Consider the following 27,018-nt stretch of genomic DNA (forward strand, 5'->3'; position numbering starts at 1 on the left):
AAAAGATGAACACAAACAAAGAAGTATAAAATGATAATTCATTTTATAGGTCTTTGACACAAATTATTGTATTGTTATCATACTTCGATTTTGAGGTCAGCAACGTTTTTGTACTTTTTCTTAAAGGTCCGTTATGGCAATGTTATTCAGTGCTGGTTCTTGCCTAAATAAGGCAAGATAAATTATGTTGATTTCCCTAATCAGCAGACAGATTTATAAAGTGAACGCTCAAGCGTCAAAATCAAACTATATTTTCCGGTTGTCATAATATATAAACACCACAGCAATCACTGGAGATTGAATTAACACATATTATCGCTAATATACAACCGCTGTGATTGAATTAGAACCTCATTATGCGCTAACAGCTTTCCGATAAGCAAATAAAGACGATATATAACGTATATATATATATACTTTATTATGGTCTCATCTGTGAGAGTTACGGGACGTGGTAATGGTTGACACGTTTTCACACGCGTCAGAAATATTTACAATTTTAAGTGTTTTAGAACGTTTTTGGACATATATTTGTCATTCAAAGTTCTGGAAATATGACATCTGACTATAAAGGTAGATATGCTGCTTTAGATGAAGGGTTTACGTCCGTCGTTAGAGAAAAGAAACGGAAACGACACTCTACAGGTGCCACGTCGGCAGGTCAGTCGCCATCTTCAACACATCGTTTTCCTTCCAAATCACAATTTGCCGATATGGATATGGACAATAAAATGTCTGCTATGTTTGAAATGATGCTTGACTTTGGCCAGTGTAATCAAAAACTTGAAATGTTGAACAATTTTTCGTATGCACAACACGCAGTGAATGAAGTCAGTGAGGCCCGTATTAGGCTATTAGAATACAAGTCGTTGGACTTAGAAACCAGGCTCTTACGGAGCAATTCATATTTAACGGTTTCCCCGAGTCGAATATCGATGAGAGATGTCGTGATATGGTCTCTGAATTCCTGAAGGACAAATTTGGTCTTGACAGTGTTGCCATCGCCGACGCCTATCGTATTGGAAAAAGGAAAGTTGCACGTGGGTTTGGTAATGGTAGCCCACGTAGCAGAGCTATTCTTGTAACATTCTGTGATTTGCGCGATATTGAAACTATCATGTCTAACGTCAGAGTCTTGAAAGGCTCCAAATTTGGAATTTCTCATGACTATCCGCTGGAGATAAGGGAAGCGCGCAAGGAACTTTGGCCTGAGTTCAAAAGAGCCAGAGATCAACATGGTTTCCGCAACGCCAGATTCGTGTTCCCGGCTGCTATACTTGTAAATGGGACTGTGAAACGCGACTTATTTCCCGGCTGGCACGCCATTCTACGTGGTTCGCGTAATTCCAATGTCAGGGCCCGGGTGGAGGAGAGTTATCAACGTTCAACTCGAATCTCTTCTCCATTAACCAGGGATGAGCAGAGTGCGCCACCCTCCCGTCAGCCAGAAAACACTAATATTCAGATGTCCGAATCTTCTGAATCTTCAGATGACGAACCGGTAACCTTAGGGGAACCTTCTCAGGTTCCAGTAGAAATTAACACTGCTCCTGGCTATTTACTTGGAGTCCACCCACCCATCCAGCAATCTGTACCTCCGGAACCCTCTGACAATGAAGATTCAAACATCGACAACAAAGCCTAGGATCACGTGGGGAACGTGACCTACTTCTGTGACAAATGTGTAAACTTGCCGTGTTCCTCAAACCAACTGTTTTGTATTCATCTTTCTGAAAAATATAAAAGTGGAATTAATTCTTTAACTCTTGGATCTAAAACAGTCAAAACTGGAAATGAGGAATTATTTGTCAATTTGGATTTAAACAAAAACTGTGAAAATGCATTCATCAGCAACTGTGAAAATCGTAAGTCAAATGAAGCTTGTGAAAATACTTCCACTAACTTTGAAAGTGCCACACTCAGTCATGAAAACGTTTTAACTTGTAATTTATCCATGGTAAATTCTGTATCAAATAACTGTAGCCCAGCAGGTAATGAAAAACTTAAGATAGGCTCGCTGAATGTGTGCGGCCTTAAGGCCAGGCTTAACATTCCAGAATTCCTTGATATGATCTCTCAGTATTCTATTTTATGCATGGTAGAGACAAAACTAGATATGTATGATATTATTGACATTCCTAATTATACTTTTTTTTCAAAACCAAGGACAAAATATGTGATAAGGAAATCTGGCGGAATAGGGTTTTTCGTTAAAAATTCTCTTTTAGATAATATTGAAATACTGTCAAGTGACAGTGACTACATTTACTGGCTCAAGATTAAAACAGATGAGTTACATTTTGTAATAGGGGCTATGTATGTACCGCCTGAGCAGTCGCGTTTTTTAAATGAGGATGAATATTTTCTGTTTGAAAATGATATTGCAAGCAAATGTATAGAATTTCAGAACGTCTTATTATTAGGTGACACAATGGGCATACGGGCTCGCTACCTGACTATGCAGTTTGATGATTTTTTAATTAACCATTTTGATTTAGATGAAAATGTTTTTTAACCAATATCGATTACTAAGCGATTTTAATATCCGACTTGATAGGTCATCCATGTGTACCAAAGTTGATAGGCTTGGACATAAGTTGTTAGACATATGCAGATATAACAATTTATTCATTCATAACGGAAGGATAGGCTCTGATCGCGATGGGGCATTTCCATTCCGTAATCTATCGGTTATTGATTATTCTATTTCGTCACTTCCGATTCTGCCCATGATTGAGGACTTTAAGGTTTTAGAAACAGATCCAATATTCTCAGATGGTCACTGTCTTTTAGAGATTTGTTTGAGTATGAATTGTACTCAGGCTAACGCAGCAAAAGAGAAAACAGCTTGTGACACACCGAATTCAATTCGCCCTCCGAAATGGGATAACAGAAAACAAAACGATTTTTTTAATAATTTAAATACGTCACTTTTAGATGAAATAGACACAATGTTACGGAATGATAATACTGAAAATTCTAAATTACTTATTAATCAAGCTACCGAAAATATATCTCGTCTTTTTCTAACCTCAGCGGATTGCACTTTTTCCAATGCGAAACATTTTAGTAAAAACAAGCAAATTCGATGAATTGGTATCCCCCGCCGAAAGGGTTTGTGGTGAGGAATGGCAAAAAGATATATCCGGCAAAAAGTTAAGGATGTTAATAAGAAGCAAATCATTTCATTAGTCAAAATCAATTTAACAGAAAACAAATGTTTAATTAAAGAGTACATAATAAATGTATGATACTTTGATCCTGACTTAAGAATTTATTTTGAATGGGATATGCTTACTGTAATAAGCTTAGCTTTTTAAAATTAAATGCAGTTAATTGAAATGTGAGCTTGAAGTTTAACTGGAATGAAATATTGTCTTTGAGTGGTTTGGCACCAGGTGTTGCTGTTTTACATGTACATTTGAACTTAAAAGATCAGATGTCCTTAAGAGAACACAGGTAAGATATCTTGAAACGGCTGAGGGCAAGGTTTGTGCAGTCACAACTTAACATGTTGAAGGTTTGAACATTTAAAAAAAAAAAAAAGGAATGGAAAATATATATCTATATATAGATATATCTATATATTTTTTTTTTAGGGGGTGGGGGTGCAGGGGAATGGGAGAGGAAACAAAATTTCACATGTTGATTATAAATATTGATTGAAAATTAAAAATTAAAAAAAAAAAAAAAGGTAAAAGGGGGAAGTTGGAGTGGGGGGGGGGGGGGGGGGCAGAGGATGCATGATCAGTGGTGGGCATGACTGGATGGGAAGTGAGGTGGGGGAATGGTACAACTTAGAAGGTTTGAAAAAAATCTAAAATAAGAAATGAAAAAAAAAAAAAATTTTTTTTGGGGGGAGGGGGTGTGACCAAGGCAAGTGGGTGACCAGGTGTGGGTGCGCAACTTCACATGTTTATAATAAATGTTCACAGAAAAGAATGAAAGAAATTTAATAAAATTCTGCCAAATGGTAAGTTTGTAATGTACAAATATGTGGATTTTTAGACAATTAAAGGGCAATAACTCTGAAGTTACAAAAAGAAATCCTTACAAAATTGTCTGTGCACAACCATATTATAGTGCTCTAAATTCTGTTAAAGTTTCATAGTTCTAGGTCAAATATGTCAAAAGTTATGATGCAGAAATTGGCATATCTATAGATCTATAGTACCCTATATAGTTAACACTAGAAACTTCTAAGGGCCATAACTCTGGTGTTACTTGGGCAATCTGTCTGAAACTTGATGGGCCCCATAACCTCATAGTGGTGAACATGTATATGAAGTTTGTTTGAAAAAAATCTAAAATAAGGAATGATTTTTTTTTTTTTTTTTTTTGGGTGTGGGGGGTGGGGGGTCAGGGGATAAGGGGGGAGGTGTGTGATCAAGGTAAGGGGGTGACCAGGTGTGGGTACACAACTTCACATGTTTACAATAAATGTTCATGGAAAAGAATGAAAGAAATTTAATGAAATTGTACCAAATGGTAAGTTTGTTATGTACAAATATGTGGATTTTTATACAATTAAAGGGCAATAACTCTTAATTTACAAATAAATCCAAATGAAATTGTGTGTACACAACCACATTATGGTGATCTAAATTCTGTTTAAGTTTCATAGTTCTAGGTCAAATATATCAAAAGTTATGATGCAGAAATTGCCATATTTATAGTACCCTATATAGTTAACACTAGAAACTTCTAAGGGCCATAACTCTGGTGTTACTTGGGCAATCTGACTGAAACTTGACGGGCCGCAAGAACTCATTGCGGTGAACATGTATATCAAGTTTTAAATAAATATTCCCAACCATTTCCTAGATATGGCTCCGGACGGACGGACGGACGGAAAGACGGAAGGACGGACGGACGGAAAGACGGACGGAAGGACGGACGGACGGACGGACGACGCCAAAACTATATCCCTCCGACTTTCGTCGGGGGATAATAAATCTAACAAACCATGGTTTGGGCCGCACTGCAAACGCGCAAGGAATAAATATAACAGGGCGAGAAAAGATTATCAGTTAAATAGGTCGATGTTAAATAAACACAGACTAAATGCGACCAGCCGAGCGTATAAACAAACAATCAATACCTACCTGAGTAAGCATAATCATAGTCATGAGAAAAAGTTACGCGACATGAGCTCACATAGACCGCGAGATTACTGGCGTCTTCTTAATAGTATTAATAAAAATAAAACAGAAACAATGCCTAACATCGAGTCTTTTTATGACTATTATAAAACGGTAAATGAAACCCGGCACGAAAATTTTAATGAACCTTATGATGACTCGTTTGTTCCAAACATACATAATTTAGATTCGCTAAATAGACCAATTACAGCGGACGAAATCAGAAAAATGATTTCAAAATGTAAGAGAAATAAAGCGACGTCGCCCTTTGACAAAATATCGAACGAATACTTAAAAAGTACGACCGAATTGATGCTTCCCATTTACTGTTTGTTATTTAACAAAATCCTTGACACAGGTATCTTACCCGATATATGGCTAATCGGTTCTATTCAACCTATATTCAAAAACAAAGGTAGCCCACTATCACCCAGTAACTATAGGCCCATAACTATTTTAAGCTGTTTAGGTAAACTTTTTACTTCGATACTAGATGACAGAATTAAACTATTTTTGAATGATAACACTTTGTTACATGAAAATCAGGCTGGTTTTAGAGCTGATTACCTCTCCTCGTAACCGGTCACCGTGGCCCAGTGGTTAAGGCGTCCGCCTCGGGATCGGGAGGTCGAAGGTTCGAGCCCCATTTGGAGCGTTCGTCCGGGGGATGTTTGTCATGGGACTCATTCCGAAATGGCCGGTTCGTGAGCCGCGAGCTAGTTAAATGAATGGTTACCGATTTCTATCCGCCTGGCGCCTGGCATAGTGGTAGAAGTTGGGAGGTAATTGGTACGCACAATAAAAGGTGTCTCATAAGTCAAATTGGCTGGCCCTTTCAATAGGGGTGACACTATAATAAACAAGACCTTTACCTTTTACTCTACGATAGACCATATATTTACACTAAATTTTTTAATAGAGAAGTTAAGATCAAGTAAGAAAAAGTTATTTTGTTGTTTTATTGATTTTTCTTCCGCCTTTGATCTAGTTTGGAGATCAGGTTTATGGAGTAAAATTTTTAAAAGTGGGATACGTGGTAAAATATTCAATGTTATAACCAACATGTACCAAAATATTAAGTCTTGTGTCTCGGCAAATGGACAGAACTCTGATCTATTTGAAAGTCATTGCGGGGTTCGACAGGGCGAGAATTTGTCTCCAGTTATGTTTTCATTGTATTTAAATGATTTAGAAGACTTTTTATCCACGAAAAATGCAGGAATAAATTTAAATGCTGAAATTGACAACGCAGTCGTATTTCTACAACTACTGGTTTTACTTTACGCAGATGATACTATTGTTATTAGCGATAACGAAAAAGATTTCCAAAACAGCCTAAATGATTTTGCTTCGTATTGCCGCGCTTGGAAGCTCAATATAAATTTTACAAAGTCCAAAATTATTGTTTTCGGAACTAATAAGCCACAGAATTATAATTTTCTGTTAGGTGAACAAGTGGTTGATGTCGTAAAAACATATAAATATCTAGGAGTGCTGTTCGCATCATCGGGTAGTTTCTTACAATGCCAAAAGAATATTGTTTCACAGCAAATAAGGCAATGTTTGCACTTTTTTCAAGAATAAATAATCTAGATCTTCCCGTGGATCTTCAGTTAAAGCTGTTTGATCACACCATCTTACCAATACTAACTTACGGATGCGAAGTGTGGGGCTATAGTAATCTAGACATGATAGAAAATGTCCATTGTACTTTTTTACGTAAAATAGGAAAATGTAGGAGCAGTACCCCTAGGTATATGCTGTATGCAGAATTTGGGCGATACCCAATTGAAATTATCATTAAAGCTAGAATGATAAAGTTTTGGAATAAAATAATCTTATCCAAGCATTCTAAAATTGTTTATATTTGTTATCAGAACATGATACAGTCTGTACACGCTTTTAAATGGTCATCTTGTATTAAGAACATTCTAGACAATACTGGCTATTCCTGTTACTGGCTTAATCAGGCGACATTAAATTGTAAAGGTATTGATATTTTGGTTAAAAGGGTTCTAACAGACCAATTTAACCAGCAGTGGTCAACTTCCCTAACTGGATCATCAAAAGGTACAGGCTATAGCCTATTTAAAGATAACCTTCAGATGGAAAGCTATTTGTTGTCGTTGCCTTGCTCGCTCCGACTAAGTCTCCTGCATTTCAGAACAGGAAACCATCGACTTCCGGTTGAAACCGGGCGCTGGCGACAATCTCACGTTGCACATGAGGAGAGAAAGTGCCCACGGTGCCCACTTAACGATATTGGGGATGAAATGCATTACCTCTTAATTTGTCCTTTCTTTACAGCTCTTAGGAATAAATATATTCCTCATAGATTTTCCCATAGACCAAATATCCTGAAATACAAAGAACTGATGACGTGCAAAAATGAAACAATTATTCATAATTTATGCTTATTTGTTAAACATGTATTGCGAGAATTTAAGTAATTTCCTATCTGTATACACACCTTTCTTAAACAGTGTTTACTATGTGTTAGAAACATAAATGTAGTTTCTAATATTTGTTGTATCTGACGCTATTTATTTGACGTCTGTTTGGCGTCTTCAGCCACGTGATAATTTGCGGCGTTCGTTGACGTCAACGTCATACTTGTTTATACTTCCGCCCAGACTTTGAAACGTTAACTGAACTGAACGTTAACTGTGGACATTAATTATTCTGATGAGACTTGATGAGTAAGAGACCAAATTCGGTAACTAAATACTGTTAATTTATTCAAAGCGTAATTATTGAACTCGAAGTTATGATATTGAATTTGTTAAATAACATAAAATGAATATATAGACTTTAAATTTAATTATCTGAATGATTGGATAGTGCAAGCTTTGTTGATGTGAAGTATGTTCAAAAGTACATCTGTTGTTTATATGAGTATATGAATAATTGGTGAACGTTGTATGAATGTTGTTTGTATGTTTTTATTTGCAGAGAATCGCTATATCTAGAGAAATAAAAGAGTAAAGGCGCATCTCTCGTTTAGTCACTGAGTTGATCCAAGTCCCAGAACAATTCTCGAATCGTCGAATAATCGAATGCTCGAATCCAGCGGTTGAAGTAGATCCACTGAAGAAACAGTGACGATACCATTGGATACAAGATGACAGACTCTGAAAATAAAACCTTTCAAGGACTTAAGCGGTCAAGGTCAGCACAATGTGCGCAACTGACGAAACTGTATAAGGAGTTGGAGCAATACATGATTTCTCATGATAATGATGATCTTGTTGAAAACTTGTATGTGAAACTGTGCGACAAATTCAACGCTTTCAAGAACATACATTTAGAGTGCCTAGACTTATGTGACGAACCCGCCGATTGTGAAAATCTAGAACAATCCTATGAGTGTTATCATAATAATTTCACAGAGTTTCAGGAAAGATATGAACAATGGAAGTCATCGAACCAGTATAATGAAAATGACGAAATTTGTAGCAATGCGTCATCAACGTGTTAAACGAAACTTGCGAGTTCCAAAGCTAAACGTTTGATTGCTGAGCAAAAGTTAAATTCTCTTAGAAAAAAACACGAGCTTGAACTGGCGCGCAAAGAATAGAAATTAAACAGCAAGAACTTGAATATCAGTGTGAATTAGAGCAAGCGCGTATTGAAGAATCGGTCTGGCACGAGGCATTGGAGGAAGAAACTGGTGAGCACGTGCAAGATTCGTCATATGTGAAGCAGACGACAGTAAATGATTTCACTTCCGGTCATGAACAGTCTGATAAGAACACAAGAAGTGCACACGACGACTGTGTAATTATAAATACACCTAACAACACTCATTTGGTAACGGAGCAACGTAAGAATGGATCAATGAATCAGAACGCGCATCCATCTGAGAATGTAGTCACGAGCGTTTTGAGAAATACAGACACTAGCGTTTTGAGAAATACAGACACTAACGTTTTGAGAAATACAGACACTAGCATAGAATCAGCTTTTCAGTTGCTGGCAAATACGTTACAAGAAGGATTCAACTTACCAAAGCCGGAGCTCCTGAGATTCAGCGGTTCAACATTGGAATACTGCAAATTTGTGAATAACTTTGAAACAAACATTGACTGTAAAGTTCGTGACGACAGGTTACGACTTAGTTACTTGATACAATACTGCGACGGAGAGGCAAAAAGTGCAATAGAAGACTGTGTATTACTGAGTCCAAGTGAAGGTTATAAACGAGCAAGAGACATTTTGTACTCACGGTATGGTAGGCCACATAACATTGCTAGAACTTATGTAGATAAAATTGTTAATGGTCATTCCTTAAAGGCGTCTGACACTAATGGTCTTTCAGATTTAGCACTTGAGATGAGAAAATGTGAAATTACTTTGTCTCAGTTAGGATTTAAGTCAGACATAGATAACACAGACAACTTACGTCGCATTGTTAGACGTTTGCCTATGCACGTCCGCGGTAAATGGGTAGATATTGCACACTCAATTACTGAGTCTGGTAGGGAACCGGGCTTTTCAGATCTAGTGAAATTTGTAGAAGAAAAGGCTCGAATCGCCACTTCCCTATATGGCCTTGACCTTGCAAATGAGAAGAGTCATGGTAAGATTGTTGAAGATCGAACCTTTAAGTCAAAGCCAAGTCCTGCACCTCGTAGAAATAATGCTGTCAGTTTTGCTACGAATAGTGCAGTAAACAATCCTATGTATAAGCCGTCACGTAAGTGCTATTGTTGTTCAGGTAGTTGTAAAGATTTAGCTTCATGTACGAAATTTACAGCCATGAATTTAAATGACAGGGAACAGTTTGTAAAAAAGAACAGACTTTGTTTCAATTGTTTAAAGGGCAAACATTTTTCTAACGTTTGTAGAAAACCTACTGGGTGCAATGTAACAGAATGTAAATCTAGACACCACTTTCTTTTACATAGTTGGGTAGATAGTAAATCTGATCACACAGATCAACAATCCGTCGTAAATTGCGCAACTAAAAGCGGATCTTATGTGAAGAACTGTTTAGGTATAATACCTGTACTTGTTAGAGGTAAAAGTGGGACATACTGCAAGACTTATGCTTTGCTTGACGAGGGAGCTGACCAGACATTATGTGATGAACGCTTGTTGAAAATGCTGAACCTAACCTCTAAACCTGTGACGTTCAAGATGTCTACAGCAAGCTCTTCCGGTATTATCGTCGAAGGACAGGAAGTTGAGCTGCACGTGCAACCGGCGTCAGGTGGTAACGACGTTACGTTGAGAAAAGTTTGGTCAGTGAAATCTCTTCCAGTATCAACTAGATCTGCTGCGAAAAACGCTGACATCCGAGATCTACCATATTTATCTAAGATAGAAACCCCTGAAATCGACTCTAGCTCTGTGATGCTTCTTATTGGAACAGATGCACCACAGGCACATATACCCTTAGAAGTGCGTTCAGGCCGCCATGATCAACCCTACGCCATTAAAACTCAACTAGGCTGGGCAGTGCGTGGACCTGTTACAGACACTACAACACAGAAATCAGCTAATGTAAATTTTCAGCAGTCAGCTGATGTATTGTTACAACAACAACTTGAGAAAATGTGGACTACGGACTTTGATGACAAAGTGAAAGTAGAAAGAAATTCAATGTCTCTAGAAGACAAGAAAGCTTTAAACACTATGAACTCTTCGTTGAGATATGAAAATGGACATTACAAACTGAAATTACCATGGCGTGACGAGAAAGCAGTAATGCCTAACAACTTGACTCTTGCGCATGCGCGACTCGAACATTTGAAGAGGAAGTTAGCACGAGATCAAGAGCTGCATAAAATGTACACAGCATCAGTAACTGACTATATCCAGAAAGGACATGCACAGGAAGTAACACACATTGAATCTGATAGTAACCGCGTGTGGTACTTACCCCATCATCCTGTGACAAATCCTAATAAGCCCGGAAAAGTGAGAGTTGTATTTGACTGTGCCGCCAAATACAAAGGAATTTCCCTAAATAGTCAACTTCTACAAGGACCCGACTTTATGAACAGCTTGGTTGGCGTTTTAATCAGATTTCGTCAAGAGCCCGTTGCTATAGCAGCCGACATCGAGGCTATGTTTCATCAGGTCCGTGTCGAAGATTTAGATTGTGATGCCCTACGGTTTCTATGGTGGCCTGAAGGGGACATGACTCAACAACCTAGATGCTATAAGATGCTGGTACACCTATTTGGCGCGACCTCATCCCCAAGTTGCACAGCATATGCATTAATACGAACAGCGTCGGATAACGCGCATATGTATAAACCAGAGGTAGTCAACACCGTTAAAAGGAACTTTTACGTTGACGACTGCTTAAAATCAGTTTCTTCTGATGAGAAAGCAATCGAGTTAGCCGCAGACTTGCAGTCATTGTTAAGGAGAGGAGGATTTCGTCTGACGAAATGGCTTAGCAATAAGAGAGATGTCGTTGAATCTATCCCAGAGTCAGAACGAGCGCGATCTATAATGAATCTTAGCAAGAGTGACAGTTCGCCAGTAGATCGTGCCCTCGGTGTTCAGTGGAATGTAGAAAAAGATGAACTCAAATTTAAAGTGCAATTAAGTGAAAAACCAATAACAAGACGCGGCATCCTTTCCATCGTCAGTTCCATATTTGATCCCCTTGGACTGGTAGCACCAGTAACTCTACGTGCAAAGGCTATAGTACAAAACCTATGTAGACAGAAGCTTTCATGGGACGATCCTATCCCTGAAAAAGATACGTACGAGTGGAAACAATGGTTAGATACTCTTCCATATTTAGAATCTGTCTCTGTGAGAAGATGTTTTAAACCACAGGACTTCGGAACCTTAAAGAATGCCCAGCTACATGTATTCTCAATCTGACTAAAGTACATCTCCTATTACGCTACGCATAGGATCTGAGAACGACCTATTCATAGCCTCGTTCTGGCGACCCTTTCGCTAGCCAATCAGAACTTAACTTACAATATCTCGCAAATCTACCTGTAGCCTTGACTTTTGATATTTACAATTCTTATGTCACAATGTGACAAGTAGCTGATTAGCTCAGTCGGTAGGCTACTTACTTTGTAAGCGAGGGGTCCCGGGTTCGAAACCTGGTATGACTGCACATTTTTCTTACTCTTTGACATTAGAACAAATCGTTTGATTGGTTAAAATAAAAATAGCAATACTGGAAATCCAAAATATACAGAAGACGAATGTGAATGGGTCGTTCTCAGATCTTCGTTTAGAAGATCAAGTACTTTAGTCAGATTGCATGTATTCTGCGACGGTTCTCAACTTGGTTACGGCGCATGCGTGTACTTGAGATTAAAAGATGAAAAGAACCTGATTTCATGCTCTCTGGTTGCTGGAAAATCACGACTAGCACCAATAAAACAGACATCTATTCCAAGACTTGAACTTTCAGGAGCAGTTGTCGCTTCTCGGCTTTATACGCTAGTAGCAGACGAACTAGAAATAAACATTGACAGTGTGACATTCTGGACAGATTCTATGATTGTCCTTGGATATATTAAAAACGAAAACCGGAGATTCAAAACCTTTGTTGGAAATAGGATAAGTGAAATTCATGATGTGACGTCACGAGACCAATGGAGACACGTAGATACGGCTTCCAATCCAGCAGACGTCGCTTCTAGAGGAATGCATGCCAGTGATTTTAAGACAATGAAATTTTGGATGCATGGACCTGAATTCCTTCAAAAAGATGAAAGCCATTGGCCAAGCCACCTAACTAAACCTGAATTAGACGACGACGACACTGAGCTGAAAAAAAGAGGTTGTCGTCAACACAACTAGTGCAGTTGAAACCATTCAAAGTATAATAGATAGATACTCCAGTTGGACGAGGCTGAGAAGGGCCGTTGCTTGGTTACTAAGATATAAGGCATACTGCAGACGTAAACACTTAAACCACACCTTGGGACTGAGTGAAGGTGACTTGAGCACCAATGAACTCAACATGGCGGAACATACCATATTAGCGTTGGTTCAACGTACGTCGTTTACCGATGAGAGAATATGTCTACAAAATGGGAATTCTGTAAGAAAAGACAGTTGTTTAGCATCTTTGAACCCGATTATACACCATGACCTGATCAGAGTACAAGGACGCTTACAATGCGAATATCCAAGCAAATATCCAGTCGTACTACCTAGCAAACACCATGTAACAAAACTAATAATAAAACATATCCACGAACATAATGGTCATGTTGGAAAAGAGCATGTACTTTCTATGTCACGTGAGAAATATTGGATTCTACACGGACCTAGCGCAGTGAAGAGTATTTTGAGATGTTGCATCCCATGCAGACGACAACATACACCGTTAATGACCCAACAGATGGCGCCCTTGCTTGACGAGCAGACAACACCGGATATGCCACCATTTTCCCATATTGGAATCGATTATTTCGGACCATTTATTGTGAAGACAGCTCGTGCACGAGAAAAGCGTTATGGTTGTATTTTCACGTGCCTAACGTCGCGTGCGGTACATTTTGAAATTGCTCACAGTCTATCTACTGATTCCTTCATATCTGCCTTTCAACGCTTTCAAAGTCGACGTGGACGCCCACGGAAAGTCTTCAGTGATAATGGAACCAATCTTGTTGGAGGTGAAACTGAACTACGAAAATCATTGCAGCTATGGAACCAGTCCAAACTCAGTGGATTTTTTGCTCAGAACGACATTGAATGGCATTTCAACCCTCCGAACGCAAGCCATATGGGAGGAGCATGGGAACGTTTAATTCGTTCTGCTAGAGTTATATTGAAATCTCTCGTCCGAGAACAACTACTTAACGACGAGCAGCTGCTTACATTAATGGCTGAAACAGAGAAAATACTAAATGACAGACCTTTGACACCCGTTAGCAGTGATCCCAGAGACCCACCAGCATTAACGCCGAGTATGCTACTGCTAATGAAATCAAACCAGTGCTTACCTGTTGGTATATTTAAGAAGCAAGATATATACGCAAAACGGTGGTGGAGACAAGTGCAGTATCTCGCAGATGTATTTTGGAAACGATGGTTGAGAGAATACTTACCACTACTTCAGAAACGTCAGAAATGGCAACGTAAAACTGTAAACCTGAAGAAAGATGATGTAGTTCTTGTTGCCGTTGACAACGTTCCCAGAGGACAGTGGCCACTAGCCCGAGTGGTTGACGTGAATCTTGGTAGAGATGGCCTAGTTAGAAGCTGTGTGATCAGAACTAAATCAGGTCAATTAATTAGGCCGGTTACTAAACTGTGTCTTCTTGAGGCTTCAATGTAAATTTGATCCTAACTTTTTTCGAAGCTAAATAATAATTATAACAAACAAGTAAGAGCCAAGTTTTGTTGTACAAATTGTTATAAATGCGCTACTTAGGAATTGTCTTTATGAAGCGTAGATAATTGTTTTTTGGTAAGATTTCGTGCACCTTGCATAGATTAACTAATTACGTGAAATATGTCATCAACTTAAGAATTATTGATTATTGATAAAGCATGGAAGTGTAATTTTTTGAAAGTTTATTTGTTATGAAATGTATGTAATTTCATAGTGGGGACTGTTAGAAACATAAATGTAGTTTCTAATATTTGTTGTATCTGACGCTATTTATTTGACGTCTGTTTGGCGTCTTCAGCCACGTGATAATTTGCGGCGTTCGTTGACGTCAACGTCATACTTGTTTATACTTCCGCCCAGACTTTGAAACGTTAACTGAACTGAACGTTAACTGTGGACATTAATTATTCTGATGAGACTTGATGAGTAAGAGACCAAATTCGGTAACTAAATACTGTTAATTTATTCAAAGCGTAATTATTGAACTCGAAGTTATGATATTGAATTTGTTAAATAACATAAAATGAATATATAGACTTTAAATTTAATTATCTGAATGATTGGATAGTGCAAGCTTTGTTGATGTGAAGTATGTTCAAAAGTACATCTGTTGTTTATATGAGTATATGAATAATTGGTGAACGTTGTATGAATGTTGTTTGTATGTTTTTATTTGCAGAGAATCGCTATATCTAGAGAAATAAAAGAGTAAAGGCGCATCTCTCGTTTAGTCACTGAGTTGATCCAAGTCCCAGAACACTATGTACCAAATGATTTAATAAGATTTAACAAACCAGTGTAAGTCCATGCATTACGAATTCTTGTTCGTTTGTATTTCAGTCAAGAAAGAAAATAAAGTACCTTCGTGTAAGTCCACGCATTCCGAAATCTTAATCCATTTTGATATCAGCATAAGGAAAATGTACTTTCGGACTTATTTTGTTATTACAATTTAAGATAAACTCTCGATAGTAGCCTCCATTCATAAACTGTACACGTGGATTCCGTGATCTTCGCGCGCCCTGCGAACTCGTCCAATCAAAACAGAGTATATGCAAACCTAGCTACTTCTATATTACACAACAAAAATAACGTGCCATATAATTTGAAAGCAATGTTTGTTTTTTGTTGTTTTATTTTTCAACTTCTATTTTTGCTTTTGTCTCTTATTTCTACTTGTTATTTAAATCTGACATTATGTTATTGATATTTTTCATCGTATAGTATCAATTTTTTCTATTTAAAGTGTCTTCTTGATTTGATCACTTCCCCTTCAGAAATTACCACTCACGTATGAACTTTATCAGTTATGTGTATTTATTTGTTCACATGTATTTACATCATGTAAACTGTGACTCTGAATAAAAGTATTGACTTGATTGACTTGACTTGTGTACAAACAATACATGCACATAAAATAATCAGAACATTAAAAACAACAGTACACAGTCATTCAAAACATTAGAATTATAAGAGACTTTGTTATATAACACTATGACTAACATTTACATGTACATATAATTACGATAACGATAAAACCAAGATGTTGTCGCTAATCACTTCTAAAAAAAAAAAAAAAAAAAAAAAAAAAATAGTAATAAAAGTATGACCTAAAATTGCAATGCAGCACGTAGGGGGAGACCGGGGATAGTTGTTACATGGGGTAGGTTGTTACATTGCAAATATTGAAGAAATGACGCATCATATAAAGTCACAGATTATGCGTGTTTGTTAGTTTTAAAAGTCGCCATCTTTTACGGATGCGTTGTTTAACTTGGTGACAGTTATTTGAAAAATAGAACAAAAAGCTAGATTCTGGGCCACGTAAGTAAATTTTCGAGTTTTTCATACATTTTTGGTTCATGTGCACACTTGAAATATATATAAAACTTTAAAAATGTTGTTGGACTAAGCAAGGAATTGTGCTAAAAATCGTAAAATCTTAAGAGGTTACATGCTTTCTCTGAGTTGTCTACCTTAGATATTGTCACGTGTTGTAGGGTCGGGGCATGTTGTTACAATTAGTGCGGGGCACGTTGGTACATACTACCAGTTGACCCCAAAGAGAAGATTCACAAGAGAATCTTTATTTGAGACTGGAACAACCGTATTAGACATTCCTGTTTGAGACAAGGGAAACCAGAACACTACTTTTGTTATAGTAAATGCCCGATTGAACCAGGAAGCTACATATGGGGATGGACATTGTTGACTCTATGCTGTAGTTACATTGAATAGCAGAGATGACAACTACCCCATGCGCATACTACTGAAAATGAAGTGAAATGACCATGCCAGTTACTATATAGATTTTTCAAATGGCCAAAATGTAACTGACGATATTAAGCGCTACCTTATATTGTCGACGTTGTGTAGCTGCCTTGGCACCTCTGCCATCTTAAACCATCAGAGCTCCTCTGGCGTTACAAACATTATTGCAATTTGTCTATGAAGACGTCGTATTCAGTGGAGATATATATATCTTGTCCTGATTGGTGTGAATAGAAATGAACATTACAGTGGCGTCAATAAAATCTAATAGTGCACTAAGAGCAGCGAACAACTACAACAGGCCTGCGTTTTCTCCAGATAAGAAATGCCAATTTAGAATGACTGCTGAATGGCGAAAGAATGTAAAAGAGCTCTTCTGACAGATACGCCCGAAAAGAGTGCTAACATAGTAAAATAAGAATTCACCATGAAACTGTGGAAAATTTGATAAAAATGAGCAAAACAAGTGCTCAAAACTAAAGAACAGAAAGCAACAAAACAAAAGAAAAATGTAAACAGATGTAAACATCGTCCTATTTGTCATCATTGTGGATATGATGGAGAAATGGAAGAGATGTTATGATTTAACCATATTGTATTGCCTATATACATGCAAATAGATACAAAAAAGAAGCCGTTTCAGTAAATAGTAGGGGCCTATAGCATTATTCAGGCTTGCATTAATGCTGAAAAAAATAGAGTATAGACCTGTAAGGTTTGAAATTCGCAAGGTTTTGTTTAATTTCCAAGGCTCTACTACCAACTCGGTGAAATGATTCATTTGTCAAATGAAAATGCTGTGTTACACATGTTATAAACAGACTGGAAAGCATTGTATGTTTACTGCTGTGTTGTAAAAATGTTAATTCTTTGTAAAATTGTAAAATTGCTTATTGTAACAATTTGCCCCAGACGCTGTAACAATTTACCCCAACGGTGGGGTAAGTTGTTACATTTCACCAACATGATACAACTATCTTTATCGGATAGAAATATTCTTCGTTTTAGAATTAATAATACAGATTTGAAAATTGCAATGAATGAGCTTTACAAAGATAATAAGCTGGACAAAATCGGTTAAATAATTCATCTGATACAATATAAAATATGAAAAATGTAACAACTATCCCCGGTCTCCCCAGTATGTTAAATAATGATAAGAAAACGTATATAGAAATTCTGGATCGTCGTATTCATAACACTTACAAATCAGTCTTTTCTTTAATAGTTTAGTTAAAGCTGAACACAGCTATGATAATTTTTATTAGTTCGTCATCTGCTTTATGTTTGTATGTATATATGTATCATGTGTTTGTATATTTTTGTACGTATTTTGACATATCTCCTGTTGCAAAATTATATATGATAAATGTTTTAGTTATGCTCTGATTTTCTTTTAGAAAAAAGTTTCTTTATTTTGATTCGAGACCGGAAAGCACAAAATGTATATCATTGTATCACCGTAATGATGGAACCTAATTGGACAAATATTTATCGTATTTTCTTACATTTTCAAATAATATATTAATTTTAAATAAAAATCTAACCCTATAATTAAAGAAGTATATCTAATATATCAATTTCCGCTCGTGCTTTTACATTCGTGAAGTGAACATTCCTGTGCGTTGGTTAGTACATTTTTCGGTAATTATTGATTAATCCGCTTGGGGAAACATTATTATCAGTTCATAATATATGAAATATTACACTCTGAAGTTCAGGAGCACTTAAATATTCAAAATATCTTCAAATCTTATGTCTAATTGAAAGGATCGCAGGACCGGAAAGCACTCGCACAATGTAAACTATCTTACTACCGTAATATATGAAATCTAATTAGCCTAAAATTTATCAAATGACATATTTTTTAAATGAACAATCGATTTATAGCACTTAAAACCTGATCAGAACATCCCTTTTATGTTTTATAAAGGTGCTTCCCGATGTTTCGGCGCTATCCGGTGTTTCCGGTCATTCATTTCTCTCGATAATAACTGTTTAAAATAGCTAAATCTTTGAAAAAATATGTCTAGATCAGTTTAAAAGTTTTCAATTAACACATTATTAACAAGACTGATCTTATTCATTGCTAAATAAGTCATATATGACCAGATTTGGGTAAGATTTGGGTATATTTGGGGTTTTCGTGCCGCCCGAATTTGTTTGTTGTGAATGGATATGGAATATCACATCGAGAACTGATACAATAACTCGCGCTACCTGCTCATGAAAATATCAATTGCATCAACTGTCAATGTGATATATTCCATATCCACTCAAAACAAACAAATTCTGTTTATTTTGTTTTGCTGAATGCTAATAAAAGAAATAGAAAAACTATATCACTCACAGTGTGACTGATATGGAACTGATAATACTGATGTTGGGTCAGTTATACTTAGTCAGGCCCGTGTGCAGGATTTGTTTGCTGGGGGGGGGGGGGGGCCCAACCTGGGGTGGGTTCGGGAGGTGTATTCCCTCCCGATTGCGAAATTTTTTTAATATGGCACATGAATATATGCATTTTCCTGCTACCTGAAACACCTTTAAGGATGCATGAATGTGTCATATATTTAAGGAAAAGTCTACTTTTTAATCATTTCATCAAGCCTTTTCAATGTATGTATGATTGTACAGTCACAGTGTATGGACTTATTTTTCTGTATGATACCCAGTTGAAAAAAATGTTGAAGTTTTAAGATGATTATTAAGTAGACTAGCTCCTAGACTATGATAATTTTTTTTCACATTTTTATGATTTCATGTAGTGAACTGAGCCAGTCTATATACTATGTCCAATATTACAATTTTAACTGGCTTTTGTCTCTATGAACATAAAAAAGAAAAAAAAATCATAGAAATATCGTAATTATCAGTCTAGTGGCTAGTCTAATTATTAAGGGTATCCTATTTGCAAAATGGTCAAATGTTTTTAGATTTCCAACAAAACAAACGAAGTATTATGACAGTTACTATTTACATCATAGATTTCAAATGACAATGAACTCTTAACTGTAACAGAGATCTATAAAAATAAATAGATGTGTATTTTATACTTCTTTGACTGTACAAACTATAACATCACAGCACATAATTATTAAATGATATTTTTATGTATAAAACCCCTCATAAGTAACGAGTTTTAGATGCGTTTTGTAAGAATTACTGAGAAACTACTTTTAAAACTATGAGAGTTTTTAAGTAAGGTTATTGGACCCAAAAGAGTAAAATTGATACAGTAGTTTCAAATACTTCCAAAGAGTAAATCAAAGCACTGAGAGTACTGATGGGGCGGTGCATTTCAGCTGCTTTTTTGTAACATTCTTAGATGAAAGTCAAATATTGAGATAGGAACCTGTGGTTTGCGCAGGAGACTTCGTCTGACCGAGGATGACATTCATGCCAAATATAAGATAGATTGCATGATAAAATGTGAAACACCACATTTTATAAATTATATTCAACGAGTTTAATAAATTCAATGTGGATAGTCACAAATGTAAGATGAATTCTTTTTATCACATGTTAACCTTTCTTGTCGAAAAACCGAATATTCGACTTTCTTCTGCTATATAAACAAGTCAATTTGACCGACGTCGCCTATACTATAAATGACGTCAATGTCAAATTTTTATTACAATAGTGTAGTATCGTTTTTATTTAATGGCTGTATTACACTCCTGCAACGTCAAACATGTAATAAATAGAGAATATTATGTTACTGTCATATAAATTTAAATTTATAAAGTGAGTCAGAGAAAATATAAACAAGAAGGCCCTGTATCGCTTACCTGACCTATTGACCTAAAGATCACAAAGCTTAACATTCTGACCAAGTTTCATTAAGATATGGTCATAAATGTGGTCTCTAAAGTGTAAACTAGCTTTTCCTTTGATTTGACCCGGTGACCCAGTTTTTGACCCAAGTTCGAACTTGACCTAAAGATCATCAAGATTAACATTCTGGCCATGTTTCATGAAGATACAGTCATAAATGTGGCCTCAACAAGCTTTTCCTTTGATTTGACCTAGTGACCTAGTTTTTTACCCCCACCTGACCCAAATTTGCACTTGACATAAAGATCATCAAAATCAATATTCTGACCAAGTTTCATTAAGATATCATCATAAATGTGGCCTCTACAGTGTAAATTAACTGTTCCTTTGATTTGACCTGGTGACCTAGTTTTTTTTTATTCTAGATGACCTAGATTCAAATTGGACATTACGATCATTAAGATCAATATTCTGACCAAGTTTCATGAAGATATAGTCACAGATGTGGCCTGTACAGTGTTAACAAGCTTTAATTTGAACTGGTGACCTAGTTTTTGACCAAAGATAGCCTCATATCAACCTTGTCAAAGACTTTATTGAGGGTAACATACTGGCCAAGTTTCCTTAAGATTGGGCCCAAATTGTGACCTCTGAAGTGTAAACAAGCTTTTCCTTTAATTTGAACTGGTGACCAAGATTTTGACACCAGATGACCCAATGTCAAACTCTTCCAAGATTTTATTGAGGGTTCCATTCTGACCAAGTTTCATTAAGATTGGGCCAAAAATTTGACCTCTAGAGTGTTTACAAGTTTTTCCTTAGATTTGACCTGGTGACCTAGTTTTAGAGCTAAGATGACCCAATCTAGAACTCATCAAAAATTTTATTAAGGGTAACATTCTGACTAAGTTTCATTGAAATTGAATTGTGACCTCTAGAGTGCTAACAGTCAAATTGTTGACAACGACGACCAATGACCGACACAGGGAGATCACAAAAGCTCACCTTTGAGCACTTTGTGCTCAGATGAGCTACAAATGAGGCTCAAAAATCATTTTTACTACATTCAATTTGATCCGAGTCTGCCTTGCATATAATTCTGGATATCATAACTAAATAAAGTCTTTTATATACTGACAGCGATCATTTAGTTATGGAATTGTCCTCTTAAATTCAACTGTTTAAGATCAGCACATAAAATGCGAGTTCACTGTTAGAATATTGCAAAAAAGTAATGTCTACATATAATTGTAATATTATTCAAATGTTTTGTCAAAAGAATTTTGATACTAAACCTACAATTATAACGATTTTATGCTGAAAATTGCATTATTTCCCAGGGCTTTTCACCAGCAAATTGGGAAGAGGCCTAGGCCTTTAAAATTGGGAAATTTCTGCGCGATATCTGTCCAGATTGGGAAAAAATGCCATTTATGGAAAGATGTTGTTAGTGTAAAAACAGTAATAAATATTTTAGACTCATATTTAATTTTTACTGCTATAGATTTAAGAAATAATATATATAAAAGAGTGCTTTAACACTATGTATGCACGATGGGTGGTTATATGTTGGGCGTAATAATTTCACGAGGGCCAGCCCGAGTGAAATTATTTGAACGACGTATTACCATCCGAGTGTATAAATAGTGTTAATGCACGCTTGTGCTATAAATTATTTCGATTCTAATATGCCCTTTATCTCAAACATTAGGTAGAATATAGAAGCGCTCTTTCTTGGTCGCAACAAAAACTTTGACGTCATAGCATGTAAACGTGACGTCATTCTAGCGTAAGGGTGTTTTAACAGAGGCAAGCATATTAGAATAGACTTTACAGCACTTTATTTTTCAGACTTCCAAGTTTCACAAATCTAATCACAGGCCGTGTTTTTTCGAATTTACACAGAACATAACGGATTAGACTGGTAATGCGCAACACGCAGTACTTTGCGATATAGTAAGACAAAAAATCGATACCTGACAACCGCTTCCCCGATAAAACTCAAATGTAAACAAAATTAAACCATTGGTTGGTTTTATTTTGGGAAATGTTATCTTGCATTTTGAGAAGTTTCTCTGCCGTTTTTTTTTTTGGAAAATCCTTGATTAAAATAGAATAGGCTTTAGTTTATAAATAGACACCAACAACACCAAATACACAATTTTAAATGTGTTCATGGAAAATATTGATTTATTTATTAATTGCCTAAGATTTAATAGGCGAGATCGTGTTTGTATACAAATCCGTTGTATATTCTATTTATAGAACTGATAAGAAAAGATCGGATGGACAGACGCCGAGCGTCCATGTTTTTGGTTAACAGTGATGTTTTTCTAAAGGCTTATAATTTCTAAAATCACAAATGATATCAATAATTTTTTGATCAATGGAAAGGATATAAAATAAGCATGTATTGATCACTGTTAATTATTATTTTGAAATAAAACGGATTAATTATGAACGCTTAATAGCTTACCATGTTTTCCTTAAAGTTGAGGGCATCTACGGCGCTATTTAAATCATATGTCATTTAAAACGGTTATTCATTTTCAAAAGATATTTGAGTAACGAAACATGAATATCGTAAGCATTTCGAAACATTTTGATTTTTTAATATCCAAAAATGAACAAAATAATTAAGAATTAAAAATTCTAATCCCATACACAAACAATGTAAAATTATTTTTTGCCCACCATCAGATAAACAGGTGTTGATGCGTGACGTCAGGTTGATCTATCATATTTGATAAGGAAAAACTTTGGCTACAAACAACAGTTGATTTCTTTCTTAATTAAAATTTAATTCGACATGGAAAAGGTTGGGAAACCAAAAATCGGTCATGTGGTTTACGGAATACCTAAGTTATTATCGATTCCGAAAATGGCAAATCGACGGGAAAACAGTTAATTGGAGTGGTATTTGTTGCACAAACATTTTGTTTTTCAGTGTCCACTAATAGAATGTGGTCCAATTGATGGGATACCAATTTGTGAAAATGTGCGTTTTGTAATATTATTTAACCGAATGCGACTGGAGTCGTACACATGTTGACTTTCAAAGAACAACTGGCTTTGACGATGGTTTTTTATGCTCGTTCATGATGATCATCAAAAACATTCGACTGCCTTGCATAGAAATCTGAAGATTAACACGTCAAACCGTAATCTATCTATTTATACTGCATTACCCCTCTTTACGAGTATTATGTGCAGCTGCGTGCCTATACAAGAAATTTAAAAGTAGAATGGACAGAAGAATACACAAATAGCTGAACAGCTGAAATATTGAATAGAGCCTTTGAAATAAATCAAAAATATTATAAAATAAGAGATGAAAAACAAACGCTAACCTTGTTTAGCTTTGTGCCCGACCTCTCTGTTCTGCTTAACATGTTTGAATAATTTTGATTTGCTGTCATGCAAAATTTTGTCCGAAGTTCAGTTGTATACCGAATTACCCATCTCCACCAAGCAAACGAATGACGTGACTTATACACACGCCATAACGCCGCTTGACAGAACAAATAGGCAACCCGTACCCTCGATGATTTTGGTTAATAACACTCCATTCCAGATGCAATATCTTCCTAGATTGAAGTGCAGAAAGCTAAAATCCTGAACAAATGCAAACATGAGTCACTTTCCGTTTCCTCAAGCGTTTCCGTTATAAAAACTTTTATGTAGTAATTGCAAATACGGTATGCATACACTATATCAGGTACCATGGTCTCACGAACCTAATAAAAGTCCAGTTTATAATAATAATCGCATAGATATGTCTTTTTGCAGTTATTCTAAAGAACAAGATGGCGTCGTTTTAAGAAAAAATTTAAAAAAGTAGTCCGCCAAGCTTACAAGTCACTGACCTGTATATATTTTTAGATAATTCAGATTAAAACCAAGTGGGTTTTTCCCTCATGACGTCAGAGTTAAAAATAGTCTGGCTTACCTGCCTCTTCACTGTCGTACTAAAATACATAGTACGACGGGAACCAGACTAGTTTAAAATAGCCGTAATATAGGTCATATTCATGCGCTTTGTTGTAGGTGCTCTTATTTATGAGAGGATGTAGAAAGTGAATGCACTTTGCCGTTTTGCACTAAGAAGTGACGGGCTTTCATTTTCCCGTCTTAATTCCATTGGAGGCGGAGCTTACGCACCGCCCCAAAAACAATAGTTTCTCCACTACCCAATCAAGTACCGATCAAGCGATCAATGAAGCATGCACAGATAAACTTTTACCTGTGACATGCCTGGGGCTAATTTCCACTACCGGACACGGTTTTATGGCTCTTTAGCCTGTGTATTGCTGTCAAATCAAGCCAGTTGCGCTGGTGTATAAATTTGTTAATTGAGGGGCCCATAGTAATAAAAATCGTAACTAGCCAGCCAGCTGGGGGGGGGGGGGGGGGGCCGGGCCCCCTGGCCCCCCACCTGGACATGTGCCTGTTAGTTATGATAACTTAGTCATAAACTGAACTTTGATCGTTTTTTGTGTGTTTTTATTGAACTAAACTCCCCCGCTTAGCATTGGTATTATTCCGCCAGAATGGCTCAGAACGCACCATAGACACTTAGTTTTTCCAAATTTTCGTGGGGAGGATACCCCAATACCCCACTACCAAGGTCGCTTCTTCGGCGCATCGGGCCTGCAATTTATAAAATGCCAACTACGCCCCTGCTAGAAGGATACACGACATAGCGCAAGGAAAGCTCTATGTATACAAGTATGTTTGCCAGCTATAAAAGGCAAAATAATCCAACATCTAACATAGTCTATGTATGTAAGCAATTGTAATAGTGGAATGTGTAAAACGGGTGTCCGTTATTGACTGTGTTATAAACTTCTTTCTGTATACAATCTGTAAACGAATGGAGTGATCTCACGTTACAGCTATTATTTACTATTTTTCCAAATATAATTACAGTCAGAAAACGCGATTTCAAGAATCAACTGATGCAAATACTGGCTAAGAGCGACGTCCCTTCATATTGAGGTGCTTGACGTCATTTCTATACGACGTTCCTGACGTTACTATCACTCCTGAAGATCTATGTACATGTTACTGGACATAAGCATCTGAATAAACCGAAGATGTAATCTAGATGGATCGCCTTCACTTTCTTCTTTTTTCAAATCAGTATTGTTGTATTACAATACATTCTGGAAGTATTTATTAGAAAAAAGTAAGCAATATCAAAGAATGCAGACATCAAAGAATGGTAAAAAAGAATGCGACCGGACGGGAAAAAAGAAACCACTGTGTAACTGACTATAATTTCTTTATTTCAGAAATGGTTTACAAAACAGTAATCTACGTTCTCATTGCCTCCTTGGTTCTGCAACCAACCGAAGGTAAGTAATTCTTAATGTTTAATGATATACTAAACTCTTTCACTACCATTTGGTATATTTAAATTGTTCCCTACATCTGTACTTTGTATTTTATACCGATCAAAAGTTATTATATTGCAGATTATCTCCCGCTTTATAATAAGCTGGGTATTGTTGCAACTTTTTTCTCACACATCTTTTTTTTTGCAATTTTAGGTTGGCTGCTCACCATTGGTCTTGGAGTCGCCGGATTTGTTGCTGGTCCTATCGTGGCCCCGATAGCATTGGGAGCAGCTGGATTTGGTGCCGGTGGTATTGCCGCCGGAAGTGCTGCCGCCTCTTGGATGGCTTCATACGGAGGCACTGTTGCGGCTGGCTCTGCTCTTTCAATTGCTCAGTCAGCCGGTGCCGCAGGAATAGGATTGGCGGGAAAGGCAGCCGTAGGGGCTGCTGGAGCGGCAGTCGGAGCCTTGTATGAGAAGTCAAAATGTGAAAACGGCTGAGAGTAATTTTCGACAGAACAGTTGCAGCGTGTTTCAAAATTAAACCATTGCTTTAAAATCTTTGAAAAATTGTTACAATTTAACTTAAAGTTCTTGTACTGAAATGAAAAGAAGACAATTATACTTATAATCGAAGTAGAAAATTATCTTTAAACGTATCAAACGTATATTTTCATACACCAGAAAAAGCAACACTTTATATCTCATTAACAAAACGGATATATTTTTAATACACGTTGTAAACTTTTCACTTTGTTTCGTTATTTGTTACTTTTGTCTGCACTAAGTTTCACCGGTCATATTTTTTGCATTAAGCTATTTTCTATTCCTTTAAACAACTTACCTCTCCCCCTGTCCAACGTTACAGTTGTAAAGTCCCTATGTGTCCGCAACGTCAACCTCAGCGGCATATTTATGTAAACAAAGGTGAACACCTTTAATAGTATAGTTTGAAAAGAATTATCTTAAGTTCCACTAAGGTTAGGGTAGATTTTACCGAAGCAAAGAGCACCCCAAACACATCCAGATTGTCTGTTTTATAGAATCTACTGCACACAATGACTCCTCCCTAAGAATGAAGCAAATAATGAAGATAAGATTTTGATTAAATCTATAAGAGGAATCTTTTGAAGTATAGAATGCAACCAAGCAAAGTAACA

At 36.6% G+C, this 27,018-nt stretch overlaps 4 protein-coding genes across 4 annotated transcripts in view; all 4 read left to right on the plus strand.

The window, feature by feature from the left end:
• The window catches only part of LOC123546276 (interferon alpha-inducible protein 27-like protein 2A), a 37,127-nt gene extending 10,520 nt beyond the window's left edge, over positions 1-26,607 (plus strand). Inside the window, exons 2-3 of the mRNA XM_053551620.1 lie at positions 25,815-25,877; positions 26,073-26,607. Of these exons, the coding sequence (XP_053407595.1) occupies positions 25,817-25,877; positions 26,073-26,359 (348 nt within the window). The 5' untranslated portion in view covers positions 25,815-25,816 and the 3' untranslated portion in view covers positions 26,360-26,607. The remainder of the gene's footprint in view (positions 1-25,814; positions 25,878-26,072) is intronic.
• LOC123547366 (interferon alpha-inducible protein 27-like protein 2A) overlaps positions 1-27,018 on the plus strand; it is a 110,437-nt gene that overhangs the window by 61,476 nt on the left and 21,943 nt on the right. The window lies entirely within an intron of this gene.
• LOC128559321 (uncharacterized) lies at positions 1,839-12,929 on the plus strand. Its single transcript, XM_053550627.1, has 3 exons — positions 1,839-1,865; positions 8,748-11,972; positions 12,510-12,929. The coding sequence occupies exons 1-3, from the start codon at positions 1,839-1,841 to the stop codon at positions 12,927-12,929; spliced, it is 3,672 nt and encodes a 1,223-aa protein (XP_053406602.1).
• On the plus strand, positions 13,093-14,415 carry LOC128559322 (uncharacterized). Its single transcript, XM_053550628.1, has one exon. The coding sequence runs from the start codon at positions 13,093-13,095 to the stop codon at positions 14,413-14,415; it is 1,323 nt and encodes a 440-aa protein (XP_053406603.1).

The sequence above is a fragment of the Mercenaria mercenaria genome, chromosome 9 (assembly GCF_021730395.1).
Source record: "Mercenaria mercenaria strain notata chromosome 9, MADL_Memer_1, whole genome shotgun sequence".
NCBI lineage: Eukaryota > Metazoa > Mollusca > Bivalvia > Venerida > Veneridae > Mercenaria > Mercenaria mercenaria.

What these genes read in the sequence shown, in the direction of transcription:
- LOC128559321 (XM_053550627.1), top strand. Translation starts at nt 1,839, where the DNA reads ATGCATTCATCAGCAACTGTGAAAATC. An exon ending in CATCAGCAACTGTGAAAATC is followed by an intron (nt 1,866 to 8,747) that starts GTAAGTCAAATG and finishes CTTGAATATCAG; the next exon opens with TGTGAATTAGAGCAAGCGCG. An exon ending in TAAAGAATGCCCAGCTACAT is followed by an intron (nt 11,973 to 12,509) that starts GTATTCTCAATC and finishes CCAATAAAACAG; the next exon opens with ACATCTATTCCAAGACTTGA.
- LOC128559322 (XM_053550628.1), top strand. Translation starts at nt 13,093, where the DNA reads ATGGCGGAACATACCATATTAGCGTTGGTTCAACGTACGTCGTTTACC.